This window comes from Falco naumanni, chromosome 10, assembly GCF_017639655.2.
Source record: "Falco naumanni isolate bFalNau1 chromosome 10, bFalNau1.pat, whole genome shotgun sequence".
Taxonomy (NCBI): Eukaryota; Metazoa; Chordata; class Aves; order Falconiformes; family Falconidae; genus Falco; species Falco naumanni.
The window spans coordinates 36,358,184-36,382,987 of record NC_054063.1 but is presented as its reverse complement, the minus strand read 5'-3'; the positions used below and the strand labels follow the sequence as shown (position 1 = coordinate 36,382,987).

The window sequence follows — 24,804 nt, the reverse complement described above, 5'->3', positions numbered from 1 at the left end:
TTTATATTGTATGCAGACACTGGTGTTCATTTAGAGGATTGTGTCCAAATTTGGTTGCCCATGTGGAACAAAAATGCATTTAAATCAAAATGGATGCAGCAAAGAACCATAAAATCATTACAAAATGTCATTGCTTGAGATAACATACGATCTAGCAATGTCTCCCAGGATAGTGTCCTAGACACCCAATTTCTTTATACTCCACTTGACATGACTTCATGTGGAAGGTGGTGTGGGCCTCCATCCCCTCATACATGTTGATGACAAATATGAGAACATTTCATTTACATTTGTGATAAGCCTGAACATGATCAGGCAAAAGGATCTTGTTCTATGCCTAGAAACAATGCTTTAGGGGTCAAATATTCTTGAATTTTTTAAGGATGCCTGAATACTAATACACTGTTATCACATCTAACTGCATGGTTTTAAAAGCACCTTACGAACATATACCATTCCCTCATTTCCTTGGTTGCATCAAACTGGTTTACCGTATTTTTGGTAAAAGTAAAATGAGCTACAGTGAAAATTGTTTCAAGCTTCCCTCTTAACTTTGAAAAAGGAAGCCATTTCTGAGAGTATCTGAGGCATGTTCCATCTCTAGTAAACTCAGTCATACTGACTTTGAGCTTTACTCTTCTTGTGTCAGAATCCCAGCATCCCAGCACGGTCAGGTTGGAAGGCACCTCTGGAGACCATTTAGTTCAACCTCCTGCTGAAGCAGGTTCTCCTAGAGCAGGTTGCACAGGAGGAGATTCCAATTAGACCTCCTCCATTAGACTGGTGTCTAATGTTACCTGCTCCTTCAGTAAAGGAAGAATAACATAACAGTCATCCTTCAAGTCCTCAGGTCCCAGAGGACCTCGGTAACTGAATTCTGCAGGAGCACAGCTATCAAACACTGGGGGAACGGGGTGATCAAAGCCTGATGGAAGGCAGTCCTCAAATCCCAGAGCACTGCAGTGCTCAGATGCTGCATGGGTGCTGTTCCCGAAGTTTTGGGCACATGCATTTCATTAACTGAAGCAGAAGGCTTTACAGTTTTCATGTCTTTGAGTACCTCATACATATATATATAAAAAAGCAGCAATATGAAACTGAATGCATCCTCTACAGTCTGTTTCTGTTAAGAATAGTCATAATTTGATCAACGGAAGAAAGCTGACGCTTTCCTTCATCTGTGTCTCATAACCATACACACAGATGCAGTTGCAAAAGTTGTACAGGCTGCATCGACCCTTGCTATGACCTGCAGCCGCTTGGGGCTGCTTGATGGCTAAAAACAATTAAAGACAAACGAGTCACACAGCCAATCCAAAAAAATTTGCAATGTGCAGGACTATGCAATGACACGCATAATTTGGCTTGTATATGTCTAAAAACCCTGATTTACAGATGCTGTATGTGTTATTTTTGTAGAAATATATAAATACAGTCATTTTTAATTCTCTGTGTGTGTGCGTAGGGAAGGGGATAGCTCAGCACACTCTTTCAAACCACCCTGTGTTTATTTTTCTTTCTGCAGCTACACTTATCTATTACCCCCCCCTGTAATTAGGCTGTATATCACACTGTTTAGACCAAAACCACTTGAGCTGGGATGGGTTGAAAAGGAAGAAAATAAATTTCCATCCTGAGGATGTTCAGCTGAGTCCACTGGGCCGTCATAGCTCAGATTTCAGGATGGCAAAAAGGGTGAGAATCACTCTTTATGGCAGCTAGAACCAAGACTCACTGGGGCTCAGAGATCAACTGTGTTTGGACTAAAAAGGAAGAGTCTGATTAGAAGAAAAACTTGTCCGTCACAGTCACTATAACTATAAATTACGTTGCTTGCTCTTCCTTCTATCGCTCGTTCGGAGCCACCCCTACCTGCTCAGGTGCTGCATTCTTTGCTCAGGATGGTCAGGACAACAAAAAGAGGTTTGAATTACAGGAGAAAAGGTTGAGATGAGACATAGGGAAAATCTTTGTGACATTGAGGATAGGGAAGCACTGGAATAGCTTGCCTAGAGATACTCAGTCTCCAAAGTCAGAGACATTTAGGAATGAATTAGACATATGTCTGTCAGTCAGCCTGCTATGCCACTTTTCATACTCAAAACTAACACAGATTAACCCCCCCACACCAAAGCCAGACAAAACTACACCCTCTTTAAAACTACCCAGTGTGATGGTGCCTATAAAGCAAATATGGATCTGTGTCCCAGTTGTCAGACACACATTAGATGCCACAACGGAGGATGGAGTGAATTTAAAAATTAAAAATAGACTGTAATAACTGAAATACTTAGACACAACTAATGTCAAAAGAAGCAACTCTGAGTGATGGGAGTTGTTGTGCTGCTCAAGTGGAAAAGGCACAGAGAATCAATGATTTCTCTGGCTATTTGTAGTGATCAGTATGAACGATGAGGTGCTGGTGACTCGTCTCATAGACACTGCCTCGTAACAGAGCCTACGACGGATTTAGAAGTGACTAGTAAACTGATGGTTTATAAGAGCTCTTGAGAAAGTAGCTAGAAGCCTCTAGCTTCTAGGAGTGGATAAACCGCGCTGCTAAATATCTAGGAGAGCGCAAAGCCGTAATGAAGCTACAGGCTCACAAAAGCAAACAAGGCTGCTGTGATCCATGGCCCGACTTCTTCCATGACAGGCTGCAGACCTTTCCTGGATTTCACTGGTTAATTCTTAATTAAACCAAGTGATAAAACGTCTGGTAGTTTGTTACTCTAGATTTGTTTAATTTCAGTTTCTAGGACCTGCATCCTTCTAAACCTTCCTCTTCACTGTGGAAAATGCTTTTGTTTTCATTTTTTTGCCCCTCCTGAGAGGTAGTTTCCTCATATTCTCCCAGCTCAGATGAACAGGCTGAGCCCATAGAATTACTAAGTATAAATTACTTTCCTCCCAATTCTTCAGTTATCTACATGGCTTTTCTGTTCAATTTTCTAATTTTTCATTAGGAGCAGAGGTAGTATTCCTTTAGTGACCTTGCTGATGCCAAATAATCTCCTTACTCCACTCTAGTTATTTTTTAATCAAGTTCTCTATTTTCTACTTCAGTTTTTTTCTAGGAACCAAGTCAAGCCAAAGCACATATAATGTCCTTATAGTCCAATTAGTCGTTTAGGTTATTAGCAACTATCTAGCTATTCCATGTCTTATTGAGAATAAGCTTCCCACCCAGCTTCACCAGCTTAACAATTAGCACCTTCTTTAAACTGGTTGTCTAGCCTTCCCCTAAGGAGCAACTGATTCCACCAGTATGGGGTGAAACTGGGGTTGAGATTGGGTGGGCTGATCGATCCATTGATCAGTCAGTCAGCCTGATGATTATAGAAGGAGTCCTGGATTCCTGCCTTAAGGACTGCAGGGGGGAAGAGCACTCCTTTCCCAATGCTGAGCGTGCACCTCAGTTGCGAGAAGCTCCCTGTTCATCAGCCAGCATGTCACGTGCTTGGAGGCAAGTTATTTAGACCAGTTGCTTTAAAAGAGCTCTGATGCTTCTTCTGATTGACTGATAGAAGGTAAAGTGTTTTTAATATCTGGATTTACTTCAGTAGTGAATATAATATTTTTTTTCTTGAACCTTTCACTTTTTCTGTGTTGTTATTTCTGGTTTAAGTTCAAGTTGTGCTCTCATGTATGAGACGCATAGCATTGTTAGGGGGGTTTATTATTTCCAGTGCACTCTACAGGCTCTACTTGGAATTTGATCTGCCTGCCACAGATTATCATTTTGCTTCCTGTTTTTAAATGATTCTAATCTTCTTATTTATTTTTACTAACATCTTCAGGGACAGGACTCTGTTTGAAAATGTACTCCCACCTTTGTACTGGGATTTAGGGCGTGTTATAAAGCATTCTTTAAGGGTTCTGGGCTGTCCCTCGTCTTCTGCATGTTTAAGTCTTTCTCCTAGCTTGTTTGGGAGAAATATAATTCTTTCCAGCTTTATGGAACTGCCTCTAGGAGGATAAGTATGTTCTCAGAAGATGAGAAGCCAGTGAAGTGTCTGTCTTTGAAGACTGTAGGAAAGAGGAAGCCATGAAACTGTTGTTCCAAGTTCACTTTTCAGGGAAACAACTTGTCCTGGTTTCAAGCTGGGATAGCGTTAATTTTCTTCCTAGTAGCTGGCACAGTGCTGTGTTTTGCATTTAGGATGAGAATGATGCTGATAACACATTGATATTTTAGTTGTTGCTAATTGGTGTTTGCACTAAGTCAAGGACTCTTCTGCTCCTCGCCCACCCCACAGCCAGCAGGCTGGGGGCACAAGGAGCTGGGATGGGGCACAGCCAGGACAGCTGACCCCCACTGACCCCAGGGACACCCCAACCATGTGGCATCACACAGCGCATAAACTGGGGGAAACTGGCTGGGGGCTGCTGCTCGGGAACTGGCTGGGCATCGCTGGCAGGTGATGAGAAACTGCACTGTACATCACTTGTATATTCTAATTATTTCGTTATTATTATTATTTCTCCTTTGTTTTCTGTTCTATTAAGCTGTCTTTATCTCAACCCACGAATTTACTATTTTTTCCCTCAATTCTCTGCTCGTCCCACTGGCAGGGGGGAGTGAGTGAGTGGCTGTGTGGCATTTAGCTGCCTGCTGTGATAAACCACAACATAACTATAAGAAATACTTATCCAGGACACAATTATACGAAATACTATCCTGTAAGAGCTTACATGCTGTTTTATTAAGAGGCATTACTCTTCTGGCACATCCTTCTGCTCTCTTCCTATGCATGACTAGATACAGGCTTTACAGACAGGGGTGTGGGAGATCTCCCATTTGTATTCACTATCAAGCCTCTGTTGTCTTGGGTTTATTCTGTTTATCCATTCAGGAAAAAAATGGCTTTTATGTCACAATCCAGACATCTAAGAGGTGAAGTTGTTGGTTTTTTTAGGAGGGTATGAGTTGTGAGATATTTGATCTGTGACTGGTGGAGGCTGATGGTGGATTAGCTTCAGAAATCCTTTGGGCAACAACAGTCCTTCTGGCAATGTGATAAATAAGATCAACAGCCGATTTATATCTGATGATAAAACCAAAACAACATCATGCTCTGGCTTTTGCTGCTGATTAATTTTAAGCAACTTGCTTGAAAGTCAGAGGACCGGGAGTTTCACAGAAGGTAATGGAACAGGGAGAGGTGCTGAGTGCCATGCAATGCCTGCTTGTGGTGGATGGAAAACCAGGTGAGGAATAAGAGATGGAGCGTTGGCAAGGGTTCCTACTGTGCAGTACGTGCATGGAAGATGGGTACAGCTGTGGTTGTCAGACTTCCTGATCAGCCCAGGATGCTCTGAGGGACTGTTGGGGTCTCAAGCAATCAGCCAGGTCCGCAGCCTCGTCCCCGCTGCTGGTGCCTGAGGTTGGTGCTGGTGCTGCAGCTGTAACCTGGGCTCAGGCTGTGGGGGAGAGCTGGGAGGTGCCCCCTCAGGGACTCCCTGCTTCCCTCAGGTGCTGCAGAGGAGGCAGGAATTTCTCCTTAGCTGATGGCAGAAGGACCTGCAAAAGGGAGGCTTGAAGGGGCTATGGCTAAAGGGCTATATTTAAGAAAGAACCATAAATGCCTTTTATTTGTTTTCAATGTGGAATGGAACTTCTAAATATCCTACTCTTCTATTTGACATTGTAGACTAGAGGGTTCTGGCTTGTGTTAATCTTTGACTGGTAAGAAGCACAATTTCTGCTTGAAGGTGCCCGTTGCACATTGGTGACACACGCCAGCCTGGCACAGCTCAGAAGGTGCTGAATGAGGGGGAGGGCAGCCCCTTCTGGCGTGGCCACCGATGACTATGGGGAGAAACGGATGTTTCTGGACATTCCTCACACATGCAGGCAAGGTCGTGTTCTCCTGACTGCGGCATGGGCGAATAACAGTTGGAGCCATCAGAGCATGCAGCTACTTAATGCAAATTAATTTGTTGCACTTATATGCTCTTTTAGAAATTAGGAAATAGACAATAAGATCGATTGCATCGCCCTTGTCCATGTAGGAAAACCTATGACGTGGACATCGTGTACCATATGGAAGAAAGATGTCGGAGCAGTCTTGTGTATCTATGCAAGATCAGCAAGAGATCTGGGCTATCTCTGCAAAGTGCTGCGAGGCACAGCTTTCTTCATGGAAGAAGGAAAAGCCATCTGTGGCCCATAAGTGGGAAATGAGGATGTATCTGGGAGATGTTCATTGATAAACTACACATAGGAAAGCAACACACATTCTAAGAATGAAAAAGTTATGGACAAACATCTAAGAAGAAATGAATATTGTACATTCAGCGTGGGAAGTTTCTGCTGTTCTGGAAAACAGTGACTCAAAAGGGTTTGGGAGCTGTGGTGGAAATGAGCTCATGGTGTAACATGGTTGTCAAAAGTGCTAATGGAGTTCTTTAATGAGAGAATAGGACTAATGGAGGAAGAATGCTTATTTGGGATTGGTATGGCTATGTCTGGAGCATGCTCCAGGAACACCACTAACTGAGTGGAAAGAGTTGGGAGAAACCATTAAAATGACCGAAGGAATGGAAAAATATGTCTAAAAAGAGCTCTCAAAGATCAATCTCTTTAATACAAAAGAGAAGCTGTAGAGTCTCTCAGTTCCTGAATGTACTTGGCAGGGTTGGAGGCGGGATGCGATGACAGAAGGGTTTGCCAGCAAGATGACAAAAGCATAATGAGATGAAGTGACCAGAAGTAGAAGCCGGGTCTAAAAAATTTCCCAGATCTGAACTATTCTGGCTCTACTAACAGTTCTACTTTAGACCACCCAAAGGCTGATTCAGGTTTTCTACTATAGAAATTTTAAAAGAAAATAAATATTTCGGTAAGAAAAACAAATTCTAAGCAAAACTGCTGGAAATGACATGGTCTGTGTTACATGCTAACTAATGATTAGGCGTTCGGTTTTATTATGGTCTTCCAAATCCTGGAATCTGTGCCGGGAGGTGGCTGTTCACTTCAGCTAGGGCATGCTGGGGACACGCTTCTCACCCATCATCTGGGAGACAAATTCAGTAATTTCACAGTTTCCCTATCAACTTAACCTACCTCTCCATTTCCTTATTTTAAAGAGTATTGTTTCTTTTTTTTTTTTTTTTTTTTTTTTAATTCTAAGATCTCTGAAGCCTCTTTAGCTCTAGGAAAATAAGTGAAATTTCTCTCCAGTGTCAGGCTTTGAGTCAGACCTACTACAGCCCGTTCTAAACCCTTAGAAAGCACACGCTGGAACAGTGAGCTTTGAGATTCAATCTGCAAATGATAAAAAGCTCAAGGTGAATCCCTATATAATATATACGCAGATATTATTTAGGGGTATGCCTATATATTAAAAATATGTAGTGATGTACTAATTTTTTTCATGTGTTGTGTCCCCTGAAATGCAAAGCGTATTGCTTTCAGATGATCTGTGCAACATTGCTTTGCTGCCACTTCGTGTTTTTTAAAAACAAAAAAAAAAAAGAAAGAAAGATAGATGGGAAATAAGTCTTTGTAGATTCTATATGGCTCGGGCTCAGAAAAGTGTCAGTACAGATTCTTTCTAACTCATGTTTTTAGTTGATCACAGGAGTGAACTAGATCTGCTCAGCCCAGAGCTTTGTCATTTTATCGCACGTAACAACTGATGATTCTCTGTGGGCCATCGTGGCCGGTTCCCCACAGTGGGATCAGTCACCTTTATAGTTTTTCCTTTAAGCAAACATATTACAGCCACCAAGAAACAGGGGTGCCGTTCCCAGGCGCAGCCTTCCCGGGGGTTCCCCTGGCAGAAGGTACCTGCTGCTGCCCCAGCAGTGCTCCCTGTCCTGGGTGGCCCCGCGATGCTGCAGGGACGCCTGGTTGGGGCACCTGGAGAAGGACCTGGCAAAGCCCAGTGCCACGTGTGCTCCGCAGGAAGGGCAGGCACGCTTGTGTGTGTCCGCTCAGGCCAGGCTTTGTTTGTAACTGGGATACTGCTATTGACAGGCTGAACACATACTTCATACTTTGCTAAACAAAATTATCGCGTTGAACAGATTTGAAATGCTGAATTAAATGCTATTATGTCTTCCTAGTTATTTGTAGGTGGGAATGCATCGCAGATATTTTTCATGGCATGAGCATTTAAAAATGCAGAGGGGAAAAAAGTGTAGTGAGTTGCTTCCCGAGTAGAGCACTGGTCAGTGCTGCCTTCTACTTCCTTGTAACTTTAATTAAATATACTTCTTTGAAAACTAAATAAAATTTGAACGACCCACGTGAAAAAAGATTGAAGAGAAATAGTGTGATTTGAAAAACAAATTTCACAAGCAAATGCTATGCAAGAAGTCAGTGGGCTTTTTTCATTAAATTTGCTGGTTTTAGAAATGTTGTTAAAAAGTAACAACGTTATGCAATATTTCTTCTGTGCAACTACATATGCCACATGAGTGTGGGCACTTAATTAATGAGGTGTTAACTATCTAGTCAGTGTCTTTAGTGGGTCTTTATTCTGCAAAATACTGAAGGCTAATTCCTGTGTGTAGCTCTGCTTGTGAGTCCACTTGTGCATCACAAGCTAAAGGGAATACTGAAGATGCAAACCTGTAATGAAGCTGGCAAAATTCTTCTGCAGTTTTCATTGAACTGGTTTTTTCCATGTACAAGAAAAATCAGATTTCCCCCCTCCCAAGTTATCTTCCCTATCTGTGATCACTTGTGTATTTTTTGCATTTGGGTTGGAATGTTTGTGAAAGCTTTCTGAGCCTGCTTCAGCAGAGGAAAAAAAAAATATTCTGTGAAAAGTTCTGCAAAAAGATGCACAGGGAAGTGCAGGTTTGATATTTGGAAAGCTGAACCAGAGATGTGTTCTTAAAAAAAACAAACAAAAAACCCAAAACCCACAAAAACCCAAAAAATCAAGGCAAAAAAAGCCCAAAGCAATGCAAACCACAAAAGCTGTACATTTCCCGCCCCCAGCCGCCCCCCCCCAACTTCAAAAGACCTTATTTTAGAGAGACTGTGACTAAACCAGCCCAAAATGTAGTCTGGAGAGACTTCAAACTATTGAAATAAAATGTACATAACCTTGGGGGGGGGGGGGGGGGGAGCAGATCTGCAGTCAAATAATGCCTCTCGAGAGCCCTTCCTGCCTCCATCAGAAATGTTTCTGATATTAAGAGGATAGCCCACAAACTGTGAAAATGCCAGAAAGCAGCAAAGGCACATTTGAACACAATGAGCTACACTTTTCTTTCATCATATAGCTGAAAGTCAAAAGAAAGAGAGCTGTATAATATACAAGGAGAAATAAAGTAGGGGAAAAAACGTAGATGAGAATGTAGGGGGGAGAAAAAGTAGATGAGAATGTGGAAAGCAGTAAGAAATGCATCTGTTTAAGAAAATCACAAATGTAATAAAACGAACAATGTTACTGTTTGTTTTCTAGTGACTGCAGTCATGATAAAACTGATAAAACACTGTACGAATTCAGGGTAGAAGAAAAATGTTGGTATTGCAAATGGCAATTACAAATTATCTTTACATTTCGTATCTTGTTAACTCTGTAAAGCAACTGTTGCTTGCTAAACTTGCACAAAATTATACAATATTATGAATACTAATGGAGGATTAGACACTTGGGATATCTGTAGTGTAAAGTTACCTTTTTGTGACATGCTAGAGAGAGAACTTACAGGGCAAATTAGTAAAAGAATTACAGTCCAAAGTTTGAAGAGAAATATTACCACTCCCAAAACAAATCAATTCTAAACCGTTAAAATCTTTCAGGAGTTACAAAAGTTTCAGCAAGATAAAGTTTTTTTCTATTTCAATATTATATAGTAATTTTATTTACCTCACTTGGATGGGGAAACAAAATAATTTAGCCAGTCAAATGAAGCAGTGTAAAAATACAGCATAGGAAATATACTTTGTTAACATTAAAATCACACAATAAAAGAGTGTATAGAGATAATACAACATTTAAAATAACATCAGAAAAAACTTAGATACAAGTAGACTAGACTAAAGAGCAAGATTTGCAACAAAAAATTGAAGAGCCAGATACATCAAACAGAATCAGAACAATCTAAATCACTGGCAGCACTGAAAGAAGTGTTTGAAGTTGAGCAGAAAACTGGAGCAAATAAATGCAGAAGAGCAAAAAGGTAAAATATCAAAGTTCAGAGAGTTTTAAAACTTTACTGCGTCCCAGACAGTGAGATAGCTTTGCAGGACTGAGTAGAGTGTAAAGGAGGACAAATATCTCCAGTGCCATGGAGCAGTAAAACACGGTATTTTAAGTCCAAGCAACACAGTGGAAGTTAAATGCCCTGTAGAAGAAGTTAAATATTTAGGTCCTACCGAAACAGCAAGCTGTTGTCCTATTCATCAGGCCCTAATGAAAATCAATGCAGCTGGTCTCCCTTGTTATGCTGATCTTCAGAGAACATAGGCAAAGCTTTTGGAGTTGTTTGTACTCCCATTTGACTGCTGTGCAGCCTGCTTTTAAATATCACCTCCTCCCGAAAGCAATGAAGAAGCATGTACTAAATTTTAGCTGACAAAATTATGACTAGGATAGACAGTCTATTCTTTTCTACTTGAATTTCTGCTTTTTCTCACTCCTTTTTTTTTTTGTTTTTTTTTTTTTTTTTTTTTTTTTTTTTTTTCACTGTTTCACTCTGAAAAAAACTGGTGGAAAGTTGACCCTCAGCCCCTCCTTTTTCTCCCCGTTTGAAAGCCACAGGGAGAGTCCTGATCCAGCAGTCCTCAGGCAGGGACGTTTTCAGCTGATAGCAGTGAGATTCTTCTGCCACTCAGGTAGAAAAACATACATCAGAGGGAAACAACTGAAAAGACCTGCTGATTAAAAAAAAATAATCTGTTGTGCTCTTTAATAGTTGTTTAAGGCTTGTTACTGCAAGTTCCCCTACCTGACTGGCTCACTCCCTGGAAAAATTATTCTAACTGCTGGAAATGTGCCCAAGCAGCTCCCCAGGCATGAGAATAGCGGAGTTTTTAATCTCTTAACTGTGCCCCAATGAGGTAATTTTGCAGCGTAACTAAACGTAAGGACTTAGGGGAGGAGAGGCTTTGTTCTTAAGCTTGATAACTGCAGGTATGAGGCCCAGATGAGTTAACCAGAAGGTGGACACAATTATTCAAAACATATCAAATGTCCTTTTATAATTTCAAGGGTTTAATTATACATTTCAGTGGTATGTTAATATTTTTTGTTTGCTATTTTACAACCATGTGCGTGTCATGTGTGCCATGAGGGTTTTTTTATGCCTACTTAGTTAAGTTCTGTGCGAGGGGTTAGATAGAAATAAGTAATTGTGAAGCTATTGAGCCACTGACAAGACGGCTTGTGTTTGCAGCCTAGGGCACCGAGAGTTTCAGATTGGAATAAATGTCAAAGCATGAGTGGGTTTTTGGAAGCTGGATAATCAAACTTGATTTAACAGCCTCAGGAGTATTTGTATAAAATAGGTGATGGAGGGGGGAAAGGCCCCGGTATGAAATAAAACTGCAGCCCCTTTGCATTTCTCCAGGTCTGGTTTTATACAGTTTTTCAGTGTTCCCTTAGGATCTCATCAGGACTGTTCCTGTGTTGGAAAAAATACCTCTTTTGGGAGGTCTTTGTGTTACTTTTTTTTTTTCTTTTTTTTTTTTTTTCTCAGCAGGCCTCCCAAAATGGGGAGGTTAGGGTGAGGAAGATGATACTGGGGTAACACAAGCTGACTTTACAGAACTTGAAACATTTGCAAAAAAAACGTGGGGACATGAGAATTTCTGCTTTGAAGTTGGAACCGCTCCTCACAACCAACATAATGGAAATTTTTGTAAACATCAGAAGTTTAAAAATTATTTTTTTTCTACCACTTCTGCTTTAAGGCACTAACAGATTGTAAAGTTGTTTTTCTTTTTTTTTTTTCTATTTAGAATGCTGGCTAGAATGTAGCATACTTTTTGCCCTCTCTGAAAAGTGTTTCAGTGTCCATCTATTTAATCACAGATTTCTTCTGAGAGGGAACTAAGACACTGCAGACCGTTTCTTTTTAGTAAATTATCCCAGCCCTTCACTGATTGCAGACATTTATTTCCTTGGTTTAAAATACTGTGCTCTTGTGATTGTCCTGAATAACTGTCATGACTGATCTCCCAGGAAACTCCTGTTGCGAGCAGTATTGTATGTGTATTCTGTAAGGAGGGTGATTTGATTTTATTTTATTTCCTCTCTCCGTTAAAAACTATTCTCTCCACTTTTTTGTACCGGGGTTTTACTTTTCCAGTGTTACAGCTTCAGTTCCCCTCTTCCATAGCGAAACAGAACAATGAACAGACCATGGCCGTGCACTTTAAAAGAGGATTTGGCACAAATATGAACAGTAAAGACTCCAAGGAGGTGACAAGCACATAACTATGGCCTTTAAGTATGTAGGTAATCTGTTAAAGTAAGGGAGATTATTCAAATGCTTAGAAATGACCATGGGCTTGTATGTTTTCCTGATTCAAGGTCAATTTTTTGTAGACATTAAGTCTAAAGTAGTTTTATTTAAGTCGTAATGCAACAATTCCAGATTTACGTGGAGCTGATTAGAACTGGAGAATGAAATCAGACCAAAAATCAGCTTTTCACAGCAGACTTGTATAACCGTATCATATGGCTATGGAAATGCAATGCCAAGGAGTGTTAGCACTGCAGTAAACTGATGGCACTAATGTGGACTTTGATCATTTAAATTAAAACCCACTAGGGTGAAAAAGGGCTGTTAACATCTTTTTGCTTCAAACTGAATAACTTTATAAATCAAAGAAAACCTTCTGCACCCAAGATGTCTCTTTTTTGCTAGAAAATTTAAAGGAATGTGTTTGTCCTTTCTCTGCCCTGCTATTGTCAAATGAAAATTTCTAAGTGCTGTCAAAGATGTAGTAATTAAGAATGTAGTATTTACATCACCACACGAAAAAAAGCTAACTAAACTCCACATGTGTAATGCTCTTGGAATGTTCATTACTAAGATCTGTGGCAGTAACAGTGAAAAGATGGGATCAAGAGTTGAGTTTTTAACGTAAAACCGGCTGTTTGCAGGCAAGCCTTTGTGCTTTGCAAGCCAGTGGGAATATGCAAGGGCTCAGCCAGGTGACACCCAGGTAATTAGCTATTTGTTGAGCGTGCATAATGTTGTTAGGTAAGGCTGGAATACCTGGGGCAGTCTTACATGCACAGCCCGTTTTGCTTGTAATCCTCTGACCAGCTGGTTTCCCTCTTTGATTTGAAATGTGCGTAGAAGACCTTACCTAAATCTTGTGACAGCAATTTAAGGAACTAAATTAAGGAACAACTAAACAGGTTGCTCACCTGTTGTTATGGACACACGTGGCAGAGACTGAAAGGTTTTCAGAAACTCTCTTGTCTGGTGTTAATATATGAGCAAAATTATGTGACAATATCTGGGGATTTCTGTTCCTACTAAAGGAAACGCACAGTGCTTAGCATCTTTGTACACGCTTAGCATTTGATTTATATGAAATATAAATATTATACAATTAATATAGCCTGTGTAATTAATATATTAAGTATATATTACATAATATATGAAATACATATTAATATGTAATAATAAATATATGTAAGTATGTAAATTAAATGCTTAGCATTTGATTTATAAACCAAAAAGCATTTAAGGCATTAGCTTGGATCCTGGAGCACTCTGGGATTACCACCAACAGAATTCCCACAGGATGGGAAGGTATGTCCAGCAACCAGAAATGTGGGGGGGGAAATGAATCTTCTGTGAGTTACCTGAACGAGCTTGAGAAGCAAAGCTTAAGGGATCAGATGGAGATGAACACAATGAGCAAAACCAGCTGCGTGATGTTCTGAGCAGCTTCTCAGAGCGGCTCTGAGAAGAAACCTAGATCGGTGGGAGGAGGGCAGGCTTGCCGGAGCATCACATGTTTCCGAGGCTTTTGAACGGACAGACGTTTTTCCCTCATTCTCTGCTCGAGTTTCTTCACTTTTGTTGGGTGACAAATATGGGGTGGCACACTTAGTAGTAGAACTGGTTGAATTTTAGAGGGTTGAAATGTTCTCCATTGTTAAAATTGACATTTACCACATGAAAATATTTAACAGTAACCAAATTTTCCAACTGAAAGAATTTAAATTATAAAACTTTATGTGCTGATATCTGCAGGGGAATTTTCAGCATCAGCAATTTCCTTTCTTTTGAAAATGCTGTTCTTATTCAATTTCAGAAGCTTAAGTTCAAAATAGTCTGATTTTATGTTTTTTTTCCATTTGAAATGAAAATTAGATTTTCTTTTGTGGGGAAATTTTCACTAAGCTTTTTTTCAGACACTGCTGTTATCTGAATTAGTGCCAAATTCTGCTCTTAGCTTCTATTCCATCCTTGGGGCACCAGATTAACATCGTGTTATATTGCAGGCATTTATGGGATGTAATTAATTTTTTCATTTAAAAAAGAAAGAAATCCCAGGGATTTGTTCTGTGCTGCTTTGAAATGAAACTCAGCTGTCACTCTGGAGCATGGTTTAGGTTGTCAGACAAGATGCAGGAAGCCTGGCTTGCATTCACAGTACCAGCCATTGTAACCTCGTGAAAAATGTGGTGTGGGTGCGTATTGGTGTCTTTCTCTTCTCTGTTTCATCTCAGTCACTGTTTCATTTTCTCCCTGTTTGACTGGTTATATTTTCTATTGTTGTATGTTTACAAAAAAAAAAAAAAAAGTATTTATTTTGCCTTTCCTTCTTTCCCTTATTTCTTCCTTCTTTCCATAGTTGGCACATCTTGGCTTTTCTTCTTCTCCTGTGCTGTCTCAGACTCTTCTATGACATTTGTTTTTCCACACTTCATTTTCTGACTGTTTCCGTTTCCTCTCTCCGTTATGTTTCCAGGCTCTCTTTTCTGTCTTTCCTTTACACCTTATAATTTATTTTTTATTATCCATGCTTTTTGCTCTCTGTCACTTCCCCCCATTTTGTCATCCTCTCCCATCTCCTCGTAATTTCTCCTGGCTCCCTCACCATACCCTTCATCACTGTTTGTTATCCCACACGTACCACAGCGTGACACCCAGACTCTTCCATGCCTGCCTGCTACCTGCACCTGCATCCCTCCTCATGTGCTTATCTCCCTGTAGACGCTGTTAGTTGTGTTAGGACTGGGATGAGACAAGGAGTTTTTCTCCTGTTCCTGTAGGGATCTGGATACGCATGTGGTTTGTTTGCCATTCAGGCAAGGATCTGTGTGCATACCTCATCTGCAAAGGCCATTGAATAGTCTGTGGATAGTTACAGATCATACTTTTTAACTGCCTCACACTACTTTGTAATAGCATTTGATGTCTTTCATGGGTAAATGAGACCAGACTCCTCTTGGCAATGGCTCTTTGATTTTGCAGTTATGTTTGCGTGACAGAAAGCAGCTTGATCCATCCTTGGTTTTCCACATTTATATGGGGCAGGAATGTAACAATTCTAATTTATCTATTGTTTTCTCAGTTGCAAATGCTTTCATCAGGAAACCATTGCTATTCTGAACACCTTTGCACCTTGGCTTAAGGTATATTTTCTAAGGATGAATAAGAAAGTTAGCCTAAATAAAAGTGCTGTTATTTACAAGACTGTCACCAGTTTGAGTAGAAAGAGGTTTCTCCGCTTCTGTGACATGTTAGTATGGACAGGTAATCTAAAGGTAGCTGCGGGAAGGACAGTCTGAAGGGACAGCAAAAGGATGCACATGACCGTGCTGCTCACTCCTCAGAGGAGGAATAACACACATCTTTGGGCAGCGGTGCGGTGTGCAGACAGGACACCCTGCCTGAGCAAAATCAGGTTTCTGTGTTGCCGTACTTTGAGACTCAGAAGCTGTAGAGGAATGAAGGCAGGTTAATGAACATTGATAATGTACAGCTGTGGGCTGGCTTCAGGGGTAGTGGGTTGGCTGATGTAGATAAGGTGCAGCTGTGGCTGCTTCTGTTAAGAGGTTGGGCAGCCGAGAGAGAGAGAGGAGGAAGAAACAGAGAGGAGAGAGTGAGTATATGTGCGCTTGCGCTCTGGATGAGGAGAAGGCAGCAGAGGGACTGGCCTGAAGAGTATGCTGGTATGAGACAGTAAAGTACCTTGTTGCAGCTGGCTGGTTTGGAGAGTGCTGCGACAAGAAGCTTTCTGAATCAATTTAAGACATGTCTAGTTAGATATTTTCTGATCAGAAGTTTTTATAGTTTTCAGCTACAGTGTGATCTGGGAATGCAACTGTGAAATAACTAGCAACTAACAAAAATGTTTTAATAGAAGGAACATCAAAGTGGAAATTCACAGCTTATATAATTAGTATTTTTAAAATGGAATAGATTATTATAGGCAAATATATCCTTATCTATACATGACAAAATGATAAAAGTAATTAAAAATAGAGTAATGAAGTGCCTGAAACATCGTGATAGGACAAGGCTTGAACAAAATAATTGGCCATGAAAGAGTTTCTTTGCAGAAGAGCTATCATCTCTCAGTGAGGCTTCTCATTCCCTTACATACGAGGTCCTGATTCTTCCTGAGAACTGATCACTTGGTTGAACAGATTATATCTGATCTGGTTCTTGTCTTTTTATGGGAATAGATATAACAAAAATCTCAGAAATACCACGTTTTGCACACCTGGCTTTGCAAAAATTAGTGAGAAGCAGTTTAAAATTATTACATCTCTTGCTGCTGGTTCTGTGGAGTTGGGCTGCTATAAAATTAGATTTTTTTTTTCTCTGTAATAATTAATGGAAGAGATGGGTATATTTGGAGAACATTCGGAAAAACCTTAGAATTTGGAGAAGTGACATGTGAATGATGCAAGTGAAATCAATCTGATTAATGCTTTTGAATAAAAGATTGTGAATAGTCACATTGCATTTTGGTAAAACCATGCTACATCTTTCCAGAAGAATGTCTTTTTTTTAGGCTTGAGATGTCTAATATTTAACGGTTTATCTTCAAATCTGAGAAATAAAGAATGTTAATTCACTGAAAGCAATCACAAGGTGTAAAATCCCCCCACGCTAGAGGTTAGTACTAGATTTACCATTGTGTTTACACAACGTGAACCCGCCATGCTGCCTTTTCCTGCTGCCACACTGATGTGCTGTGCTGCTGTTGCTATTACTGCGGCCTGGCGTGTTCCTTCTCGATGCTGGGAAATTCCTAATGGAGGTTGTCTTTCACACTAATGATCTAAACCCTTTCAGCAAGGTTTGACCTTATTTCTTTACTTGCCCTAATTTTCAGAACATTGTGGCCAATACGAGATACGACTTTGCTTTGCAATTTAAATACTTTATTTCTCAGAGAAGAGCAATATAGAGAGTATGTTGATCATAGAAATATTGAAAATGTCAAAGCTTTTGGACAGGAACAATACCAGGCAAAAGATTAATTAAAAAACTTAAAAAAATAATCCATACCATCTTTCATTATGTTTATTTAATAATGGCAACCACCCATGAACAGTTAATCCTAACCTTTTTGTTTTTCTTTCATACTTAATCAGGAAGGAGTTTAACTGAAGGCTAAATATTTCAAATTTGGGGTATAAACTTACCTGGTTTGCTCCCGCTTTCATAGAAACAAGCGGTAACACTTTAGATGATATGTCCTTAGTTATAAGTTTCTTTTCTTGCCTGAAAAATAAAGACAGCAAAGGCAAACCAGGTAGAGCATTAGGAATAATGCTGGGAAGAAGGGAGAAGTAGTGATGTAAATGTGAAGGTGGCAGCCCTGTGTTAATTACTGCCAGCAGTATGTTCTAGATATGCTACTTGTCGCATCTGTTTCAGCTTGGATCACGTGCGTCTGTGATAGGTTTTCAGGACTTTAAGTTGTAAATGTTTTTAGGGAAGGGATTTTCATTACTCTTTGAAGTACCTGCTGTATTTCTGATCACTGCAAAACTAATATATGGTGCATCACTGTGCCTCAATATGTCAAATTTATGCATACATACATACACTCTCTCTACGTAAAATGAGGTTTGGGAGGTGCTTTGATATTTTACATTAAATTCTTACATTCTTTGCATTTTAAATTATATGCTTTAATGACAGTCATGACCAACCTATGAAAGGAAAAATAATATTAAATAGCTATTCGCATTCTACATCCACAGCTTTGTTTGGCCATGTTACAGCCATAAAAATTTTCACACCTTAGTGATTTACTGTGCTTTGAGGGATGTATCTAAGCACTCAAACAACCTGTGCTGTTGATGTCCTAAATAAATTTTAATTGTTCTACAGCATCTACTTTCTCACTAAGCACAGAAAAGGCTTTCGAGTACCCCATAATATTCAATTAACATTCCTACATTTCTGTCTGTTGGAACAACGTTTTGTATCAGTTCTCAGCTGTGCTGCTGACTGGTTTAGGATAAATTGGTACGTTTTTTTGTTGCAAAGGAGCTTGAAAGGGAGGGGAAAAAATCCCTCACAAAACCAGCATTACAATATTTTTTCCGTCCCTTTTATTTTTTTTTCTCCCACTTAAAATTTAAATCTACTGGAAATGAAGACTATTGATCTAACTGCCCTACAAAAAATTCTCTGAGCTTGTCATCCTTGTTCAACAAATGGAGTGAATGTTTTCAGAAACTTGCTAGAATTAATCTTAAATTGTAAAGCTTCTTTAGTGTTTGTGCAAAAGCCACAAAACTGTGTGCACATGATGTCAAGCTTCACATTTAAAGACCTGTTCATTAAATTCTTCAAATATTCAGAACTCCCACCTTCTTATTTTCTATACAAGAAAGGCCACAGATATCTGATCCTTGTTAATACCATTAGTGTCTTTACAGGTTTCAGAATTATATGCACATCATAAACCCATCTTGTATAGGTCTGAATGTGCACAACGTAGAATGTTTATAAGAGTTGCTGGTAAAGGTAGAGGTTAACAAAAAGTGTTGGAAGCAGCTTAGAAAAAGAGATCTAGCATTCAATGAATTCACTCCTGAAAGAGCAAACAAGTTTGAACTTGCCACAATGAAGAAATTACTTATTTTCCCCCTATAATATCGAGAATTTGAGGCCAGTATGAGACGCAGCTTAGAAAAAGATATCTAGCATTCAATGAATTCACTCCTGAAAGAGCAAACAAGTTTTAACTTGCCACAATGAAGAAACTACTTATTTTCCCCCTATAATATCGAGAATTTGAGGCCAGTATGAGACAAAACTCTAAAAGCAGTAAAAGTATGTTTCATATCAAAAGATATTTTTAAGTCTTAACTGTCCAATTTCTAAAGGCAAACCGGTAATATAAAATGCAGAAGGAAAACATTATCTTGCCCATAAAGGAAAGTTGCACAAAGCAATATTTTAACTACAATTTGTCTCCTTTTTTAATACAGTTACCTTTTATTTCGCAAAAACTGGTAAGTAGTTATTGCTCTTCATGTTTCAACTGACCGGTGCTGTTATTTTTATAGTAAATGGTATCTATTTATGCATGCATATAAGCAGAGTGTCTAAAGCATAAATTTCTCCAATGCCTGTATTTTCGTTTTATCTTGCTAAACAAAACCATATCACACCTACAGTTCTCACTGGAACTATATCTTCCTAAAATATTTTGCTGCAACTTAGGAAAACGGTAAAAAAAGAAAGATATTTCTGAATAAAAGCAAAAGATCCTGTTAAATAACAAATAACTTACTCACCCTTGTCATGTAGCTGAGGAGAATGTACTTTCAGCCAGATTTGAAAACCGTAGCTGAAGCGCTGTACATTGACTGGCAATCCTGGCTTTTCTCATTGCTAGAAATTTCACTGCAACTCAAGTGAAGTTAATCCTGCTGAGTCCTTTGATTTATCTAGAGCTTCCTAAGTAACTCAGGTTTTAAGGCTTTTCTATGGATTTATTTTTCTTAAAAATAACACTCTGAGGAAGAGGTGACTAAAAGCTGCTGTAGCATTAAGGCACCCTGGCATTGTAGGATCAGCCTGAGGGCAGCAAGGAACAGCAGAATATGCTCAATACGTTTTGTCCAGCCGCGTTAGAAACAAATCTCCAAGTGCATTCACCACGTACCTTTCTTGCAGGCCTTCTGCTGTCTGTGTCTTTAATGTTCTGGTTCTGCTTCCTTCTCATACAGACCAGAAGTTAACCTTCAACCAGTGAATTAAAGATGTGAGGTCTTGCTTATATATAATATCCAAGACAGATCGGCAGGGGTGGTACTTTGAAAGGGTTATAATTTTTTTTTTCCTCCCTCTCCAACGCAATGTCAAACGGGACTTACAGCTGTGGGCCCGCGTGGGCCTTGTGCTTGTGCAGTAAAAGCTGATGCGCCAGGTACGTGAGACACAGGAGACCCCGTGTGCGGTTCTAGAGGAGCAAAGCGCTGATAACAGTTTTTCTGTGTACAGTCCTGTCTCTACAACTGTGACCTGCTAATTCCTCATTGTGCGCCTTTGGTATTGGCAACTAGTAAAAGGTAAAAGCAAAGGCCTGAAGGCTCTACTCAGTACTGTCCTGACAGCAGGTTACTTCCACAGACCCATCGTAGGGGGAGGCCTATTGCTTTGGTACCCGCCTTTCTGGAGGCGTGAAAAGGCAGAATGTTTGGTCTAACGGGGCTTCCAGGTTTTCCAAAAACCCTCAAAACCTAGGTTTAGCTAACCAGCTGTCTCCCCTCCTCCTGAGGCATGAGGTCTCATGGCCTCCAGAGCCAGAGTCCCCTTTTCACCACACAACGGTGAGCAACGGCAATGGAACCTTTGAGCATCCAGGGCTATAGTCAAGCCACGGAGCACTGGGTTTCTGCCACATGACTGGGGGTTTAAAAAAGGTCAGTGAGTTTCAGGGGACTGTAAAGAAGGCAAATGCCTCTTGCTGCCCCTTTTGCTGGGTTCCCTGGCCAGGAGGTTCTGATTTAGCCCTGGTGCTCCTCCACCTCGGATGACATTGGCCAGTAGTACAGTGTGCAGCTGCTTCTCTTTTGCCCCCTTCTACAGTTGGAAACCTCTTTCTCCCCCAACAGAAGAGTGTTTCCCTCCCTCCTGCCCCCAGGGCGCACACAGATACCATATGTGCTGCAGCTCCGCCAGCAAATCGCTCGGGAAACACAGGAACACTGGCTGTTAGGGAGGGAGGAGGGAGAGCGCAGCCTGGACCCAGCTGCTCCTCTTTTCCCACTCCTAGCAGGGGAGCCTGCTCTGGTAGCATGTCATGGCCTGCAGGCAGGTGTGTCAGGGTCAAGCACTGCAGACAAGGGTCTGACCTGGCCGTGTGGAGTAGCCGGGTGAGGTGCGAGGTTATGGTAATGGACACCCAGCTGTGCGGGGCCTGGCTGCAGTGTGTGGTGGGTGTCGTGCTGCTGCGGTGGTGGTGCGTCACCCATCCTTCCATGGAAAGTGTTGTCAGCTGTGCGCTCTACAGCGACTGTGTCCTGAGCCGGGGCTGTGCCTGGGCACGGCTGACTGTGGGCTTCAGGGATGAGGCCAAAAGCCTCTTGAGTTGGGGAGCCTGTGGAAGAGCCCACGGCTGTTTGTACAGACTGATTCTTCAGGTGTTCAGATTGTACAAGCCGTGCTCACGTAAAAGGGTGCAGATAATGCTACAGGAATTGTACTCCTTTCTCCCTTTGTCTTCTCCTCCTTGGTCATCATCCTCAATGTGTGAGCCAAGGCTGGGAGGAAATGCTGCTCTTCACAGCGGCCAAATGGATCTTGTATTGATGAAATCAAGGGGATGATGCCAGGACAAGGGGAGAGGAAGAAGTCTGGAGCTACAGCATCCAAACAGATTCCTGCTTCCCTGATGGCTGGGGATGGCATCTCGGTGAAGTGAGTCCTGCTTCTGCAAGACCTGCTTGGCTGATGGTCCATCTGCCTCTGCTGATGGGGCTTGGGGTAGGTTCTGCTCTTACACTGCCCTTTCTACAGCTCTGCCTTTCTCAAGTGTACAGCTATTTAAATGAATGGAAATTTTTGTTAAGCAATTACTAAGCGTGAATAAGCATTGTACCGTCTTAAAAACCTTTTCCTCATTTTAACTGCATGTAAAACTTGTTGATTTTTGTTTTAGCTAGAGGCATGACAGCAGGACTGGGCTGAAAGCACTGCACATGGAGTGCTGGGCTTTTTCACAGTCCAGAACGTACCACACAGGCTGCGAGAGCACGTCGGTGGATGCTAAGTGTGGGGACTGGAACTACACATGTAAGCAATCTATTCATTCAAGTTTTCCCAAGAAGAAAATAAGAAAACAGAACAACTTGAAGCAGATAAACACTTAAAGTTTGGAACCTTAATAAGATGGTGGAATAACGTTTTGGACATTATTTCAGTAAGGAGAAATTTCTGGGGTCTTTTTCTTAAGGTTTAGGGCTGTGCAGGCTCTTGGACATATGATCTTCAACAGCTGGAAGTAAGGCTCGCAGCAGAAGAAAATGTTCTCTGTTATCTAGTTACAAAATTTTTTTGGAACAACTTTTGTTAAAAGCTGTTCAGACAGAGAACCAAGAACAGATAACACTGAATTTACACTTTAACTGGAGTTTAATTTGGAAATGCAACAATGTAAAATCCTCATTTCATTTCTAAGGGAAACAGTGTAATTTTTCTTCCATTTCAGCATTATCCCTGCTTTTTGCTTTTGTTTTAGTTTATCTGGTTTGTGTCGGGCTGAACCTGGCCTAATGTATGGCCAGCATATAGCCTTGCCAGAGCCAGTTGGAGCCTCCTTACAGTTGCCTGAAACCTCATTGGTTTAGCTTCCTGTGACAGTGATTACACAGGGAATCTCCCCTAGGGAATTTGGTTGTATATTTACAAAACGTGCGTCTTAAGTTGTATACTAGAAGAAAATTAAGCTGAGAAGGGCACTGTCATGATTTTGTCACTGAGGCAATTTTAAGCAAAATCTCATTTTTATTTTTTTTTCTAAAGTGTTTTAATTCTGACTGTATTAAGATGCAATCTCACTTCCCTCCACAAGCTATATATTTTTTTACCACCCCCTTTCACACAACACAATTATATTGTTTAATTTTTCTGTTTGCCTAGAAGTAATAATATTTAGTATTGAGTAAAAATATTTAATTTTGAGGGCCAGGTCTTCAGGTGATGGAAGTTAATAGGTCCAAATGCAGTTGACATTTTAAACCATCTGTAAATTTTTACCTCAAGGTTCTTTGTAGCTGGTGCAGAAACTCCTAATCCTCCCAGTTTGAAAAGTCTCACTGCAAATGGGCTCAGAGGACCAGCTTTGAAACAAGAAAAGACTAAGTCTGAAACAAAAAAGTCTTTTTTTTTCTTCTTTTTTTTCAGGATGACCTAGTTAACTCCACAACCCTATCAAGATCTCCAAGGAAGTTTTTGCCTTTGTGCTTATGTGAAGACTAAATGGTAAAATCTTTATGGCCAGGACACCCTATGTTGCCTATCTTTTTTGAACAGTTCTTCTGGTATTTACCATCTTTGCCTAGCTTTCTTTTTAATTAGGGTGGGATCACTAAGATAAAAAATAATGTCTGAATAAAACATACCAGAAATCTTGCTGAGAATTATGCATATTGCATAGGAAAAAAGCAGCATATAGCAGAGGAAACTTCAGTGCCTTCTCCTTGAACACCTTCAGCGGTTTGTTTCAGGACCCATTGTAGCTCCTGTTGGGGTGTGTGTGTGTGTATTTCCTCTCGACACTGTAGAGGAAAAATCCTTTTTGTCTGAGTAATTTCTGCCTTCACAAGCCTGTGATATGAAGGTGTGTGTATTAGTCCGGTTGCCTGACACTACAGCTGGATTCTGGGCACTCGAGGTGAGTTCTGCAAGGTCGAAGGGCACCGTCTGGGTGAAGACACAAATGCGCTCCTTGAAACCGAGATGTTTGGTGGGTATAGGTGTGTTTGTCAAATACATACTCTGGAGTACTTGCTGAGTATCTAATGCAGGTGTTACCGGGGCATTGGGTGTGAAGGCAGGCTAACACTTTGTCCAGGGGGCCAGGTAGCTTCCGATATTCTCCCTGCGGCTGCGCTGCCCTAGCACTGCTCAGGGTTTCTGCCAGGTGAGTGCTGCTGGAAATTTCCTTGTCCAGATGGAACACTTCCCAGCTGCATACCTATCCCTGGTGGAGACCAGGCCAGGAAGCTTCCAGGAGCCTCTTACAGAGTGCTGGCAGTCCACTGTCAGGAGAGTTAACACGGGTGTGTAATGCACAGACTTGGTTTGGACAGCATTGGCTGTCCACGATGTTGTGTATTTGGAAACACTAGGTACAAGTGTGCTTGCAGTACCATCGGAACTGAGGGCAAATTAAATAGCTGCTTTATTCTAAAATTTGCTATAAGACAAAGGAACATGGATTGTCTTCATCATCTTAAAGAAGATGTAGAAGTTAAATGAGCATGTGGGAAGTTAGGTGAGAAGTAGATGAACTGCTGTTTTGATCTTTCCTCTGAACAGACGATGTCAAGCAACTGGCAGACACTGTTGCTGTTGGCTCCAGCAGAGATTTCTGTGGTTGATTGGCACCACAACACTACCAGGTGGACAAAATAGTTGCATCTTGGAAAGGGACAATTCATGAAGCATTATAAAATAGTTGTGTAACTGTAAATGCCATGGGCAGAGCAGGCTGTGTAGCCCAGTGACACCTCCTGCACTTTGTAGCACATTCTCCTCCCACTGTGGCAATTAAGATTTAGTGCCTATAGCTCCTCTCTCTTTAATTACCATATTCTCCTTTGCTTTATGCAGGAAGTAACTATTTTTTTACCTTTCCAATCATGTAATAGTTCTGCTTACATA

The 24,804-nt window shown here is 40.8% G+C and overlaps 1 protein-coding gene across 2 annotated transcripts in view; it reads right to left on the bottom strand.

The window, feature by feature from the left end:
• The window catches only part of LOC121095226 (agouti signaling protein), a 33,385-nt gene extending 13,215 nt beyond the window's left edge, over positions 1 to 20,170 (bottom strand). The window contains exon 1 of one of the 2 annotated variants that reach the window (XM_040609745.1): positions 20,081 to 20,170. In XM_040609745.1, the coding sequence (XP_040465679.1) occupies positions 20,081 to 20,140 (60 nt within the window). In that variant the 5' untranslated portion in view covers positions 20,141 to 20,170. Of the gene's footprint in view, positions 1 to 10,342; positions 10,597 to 20,080 lie in introns of those variants that run through there. The other variant, XM_040609746.1, reaches the window with a different exon arrangement.
• Positions 20,171 to 24,804: the final 4,634 nt, after the last annotated feature.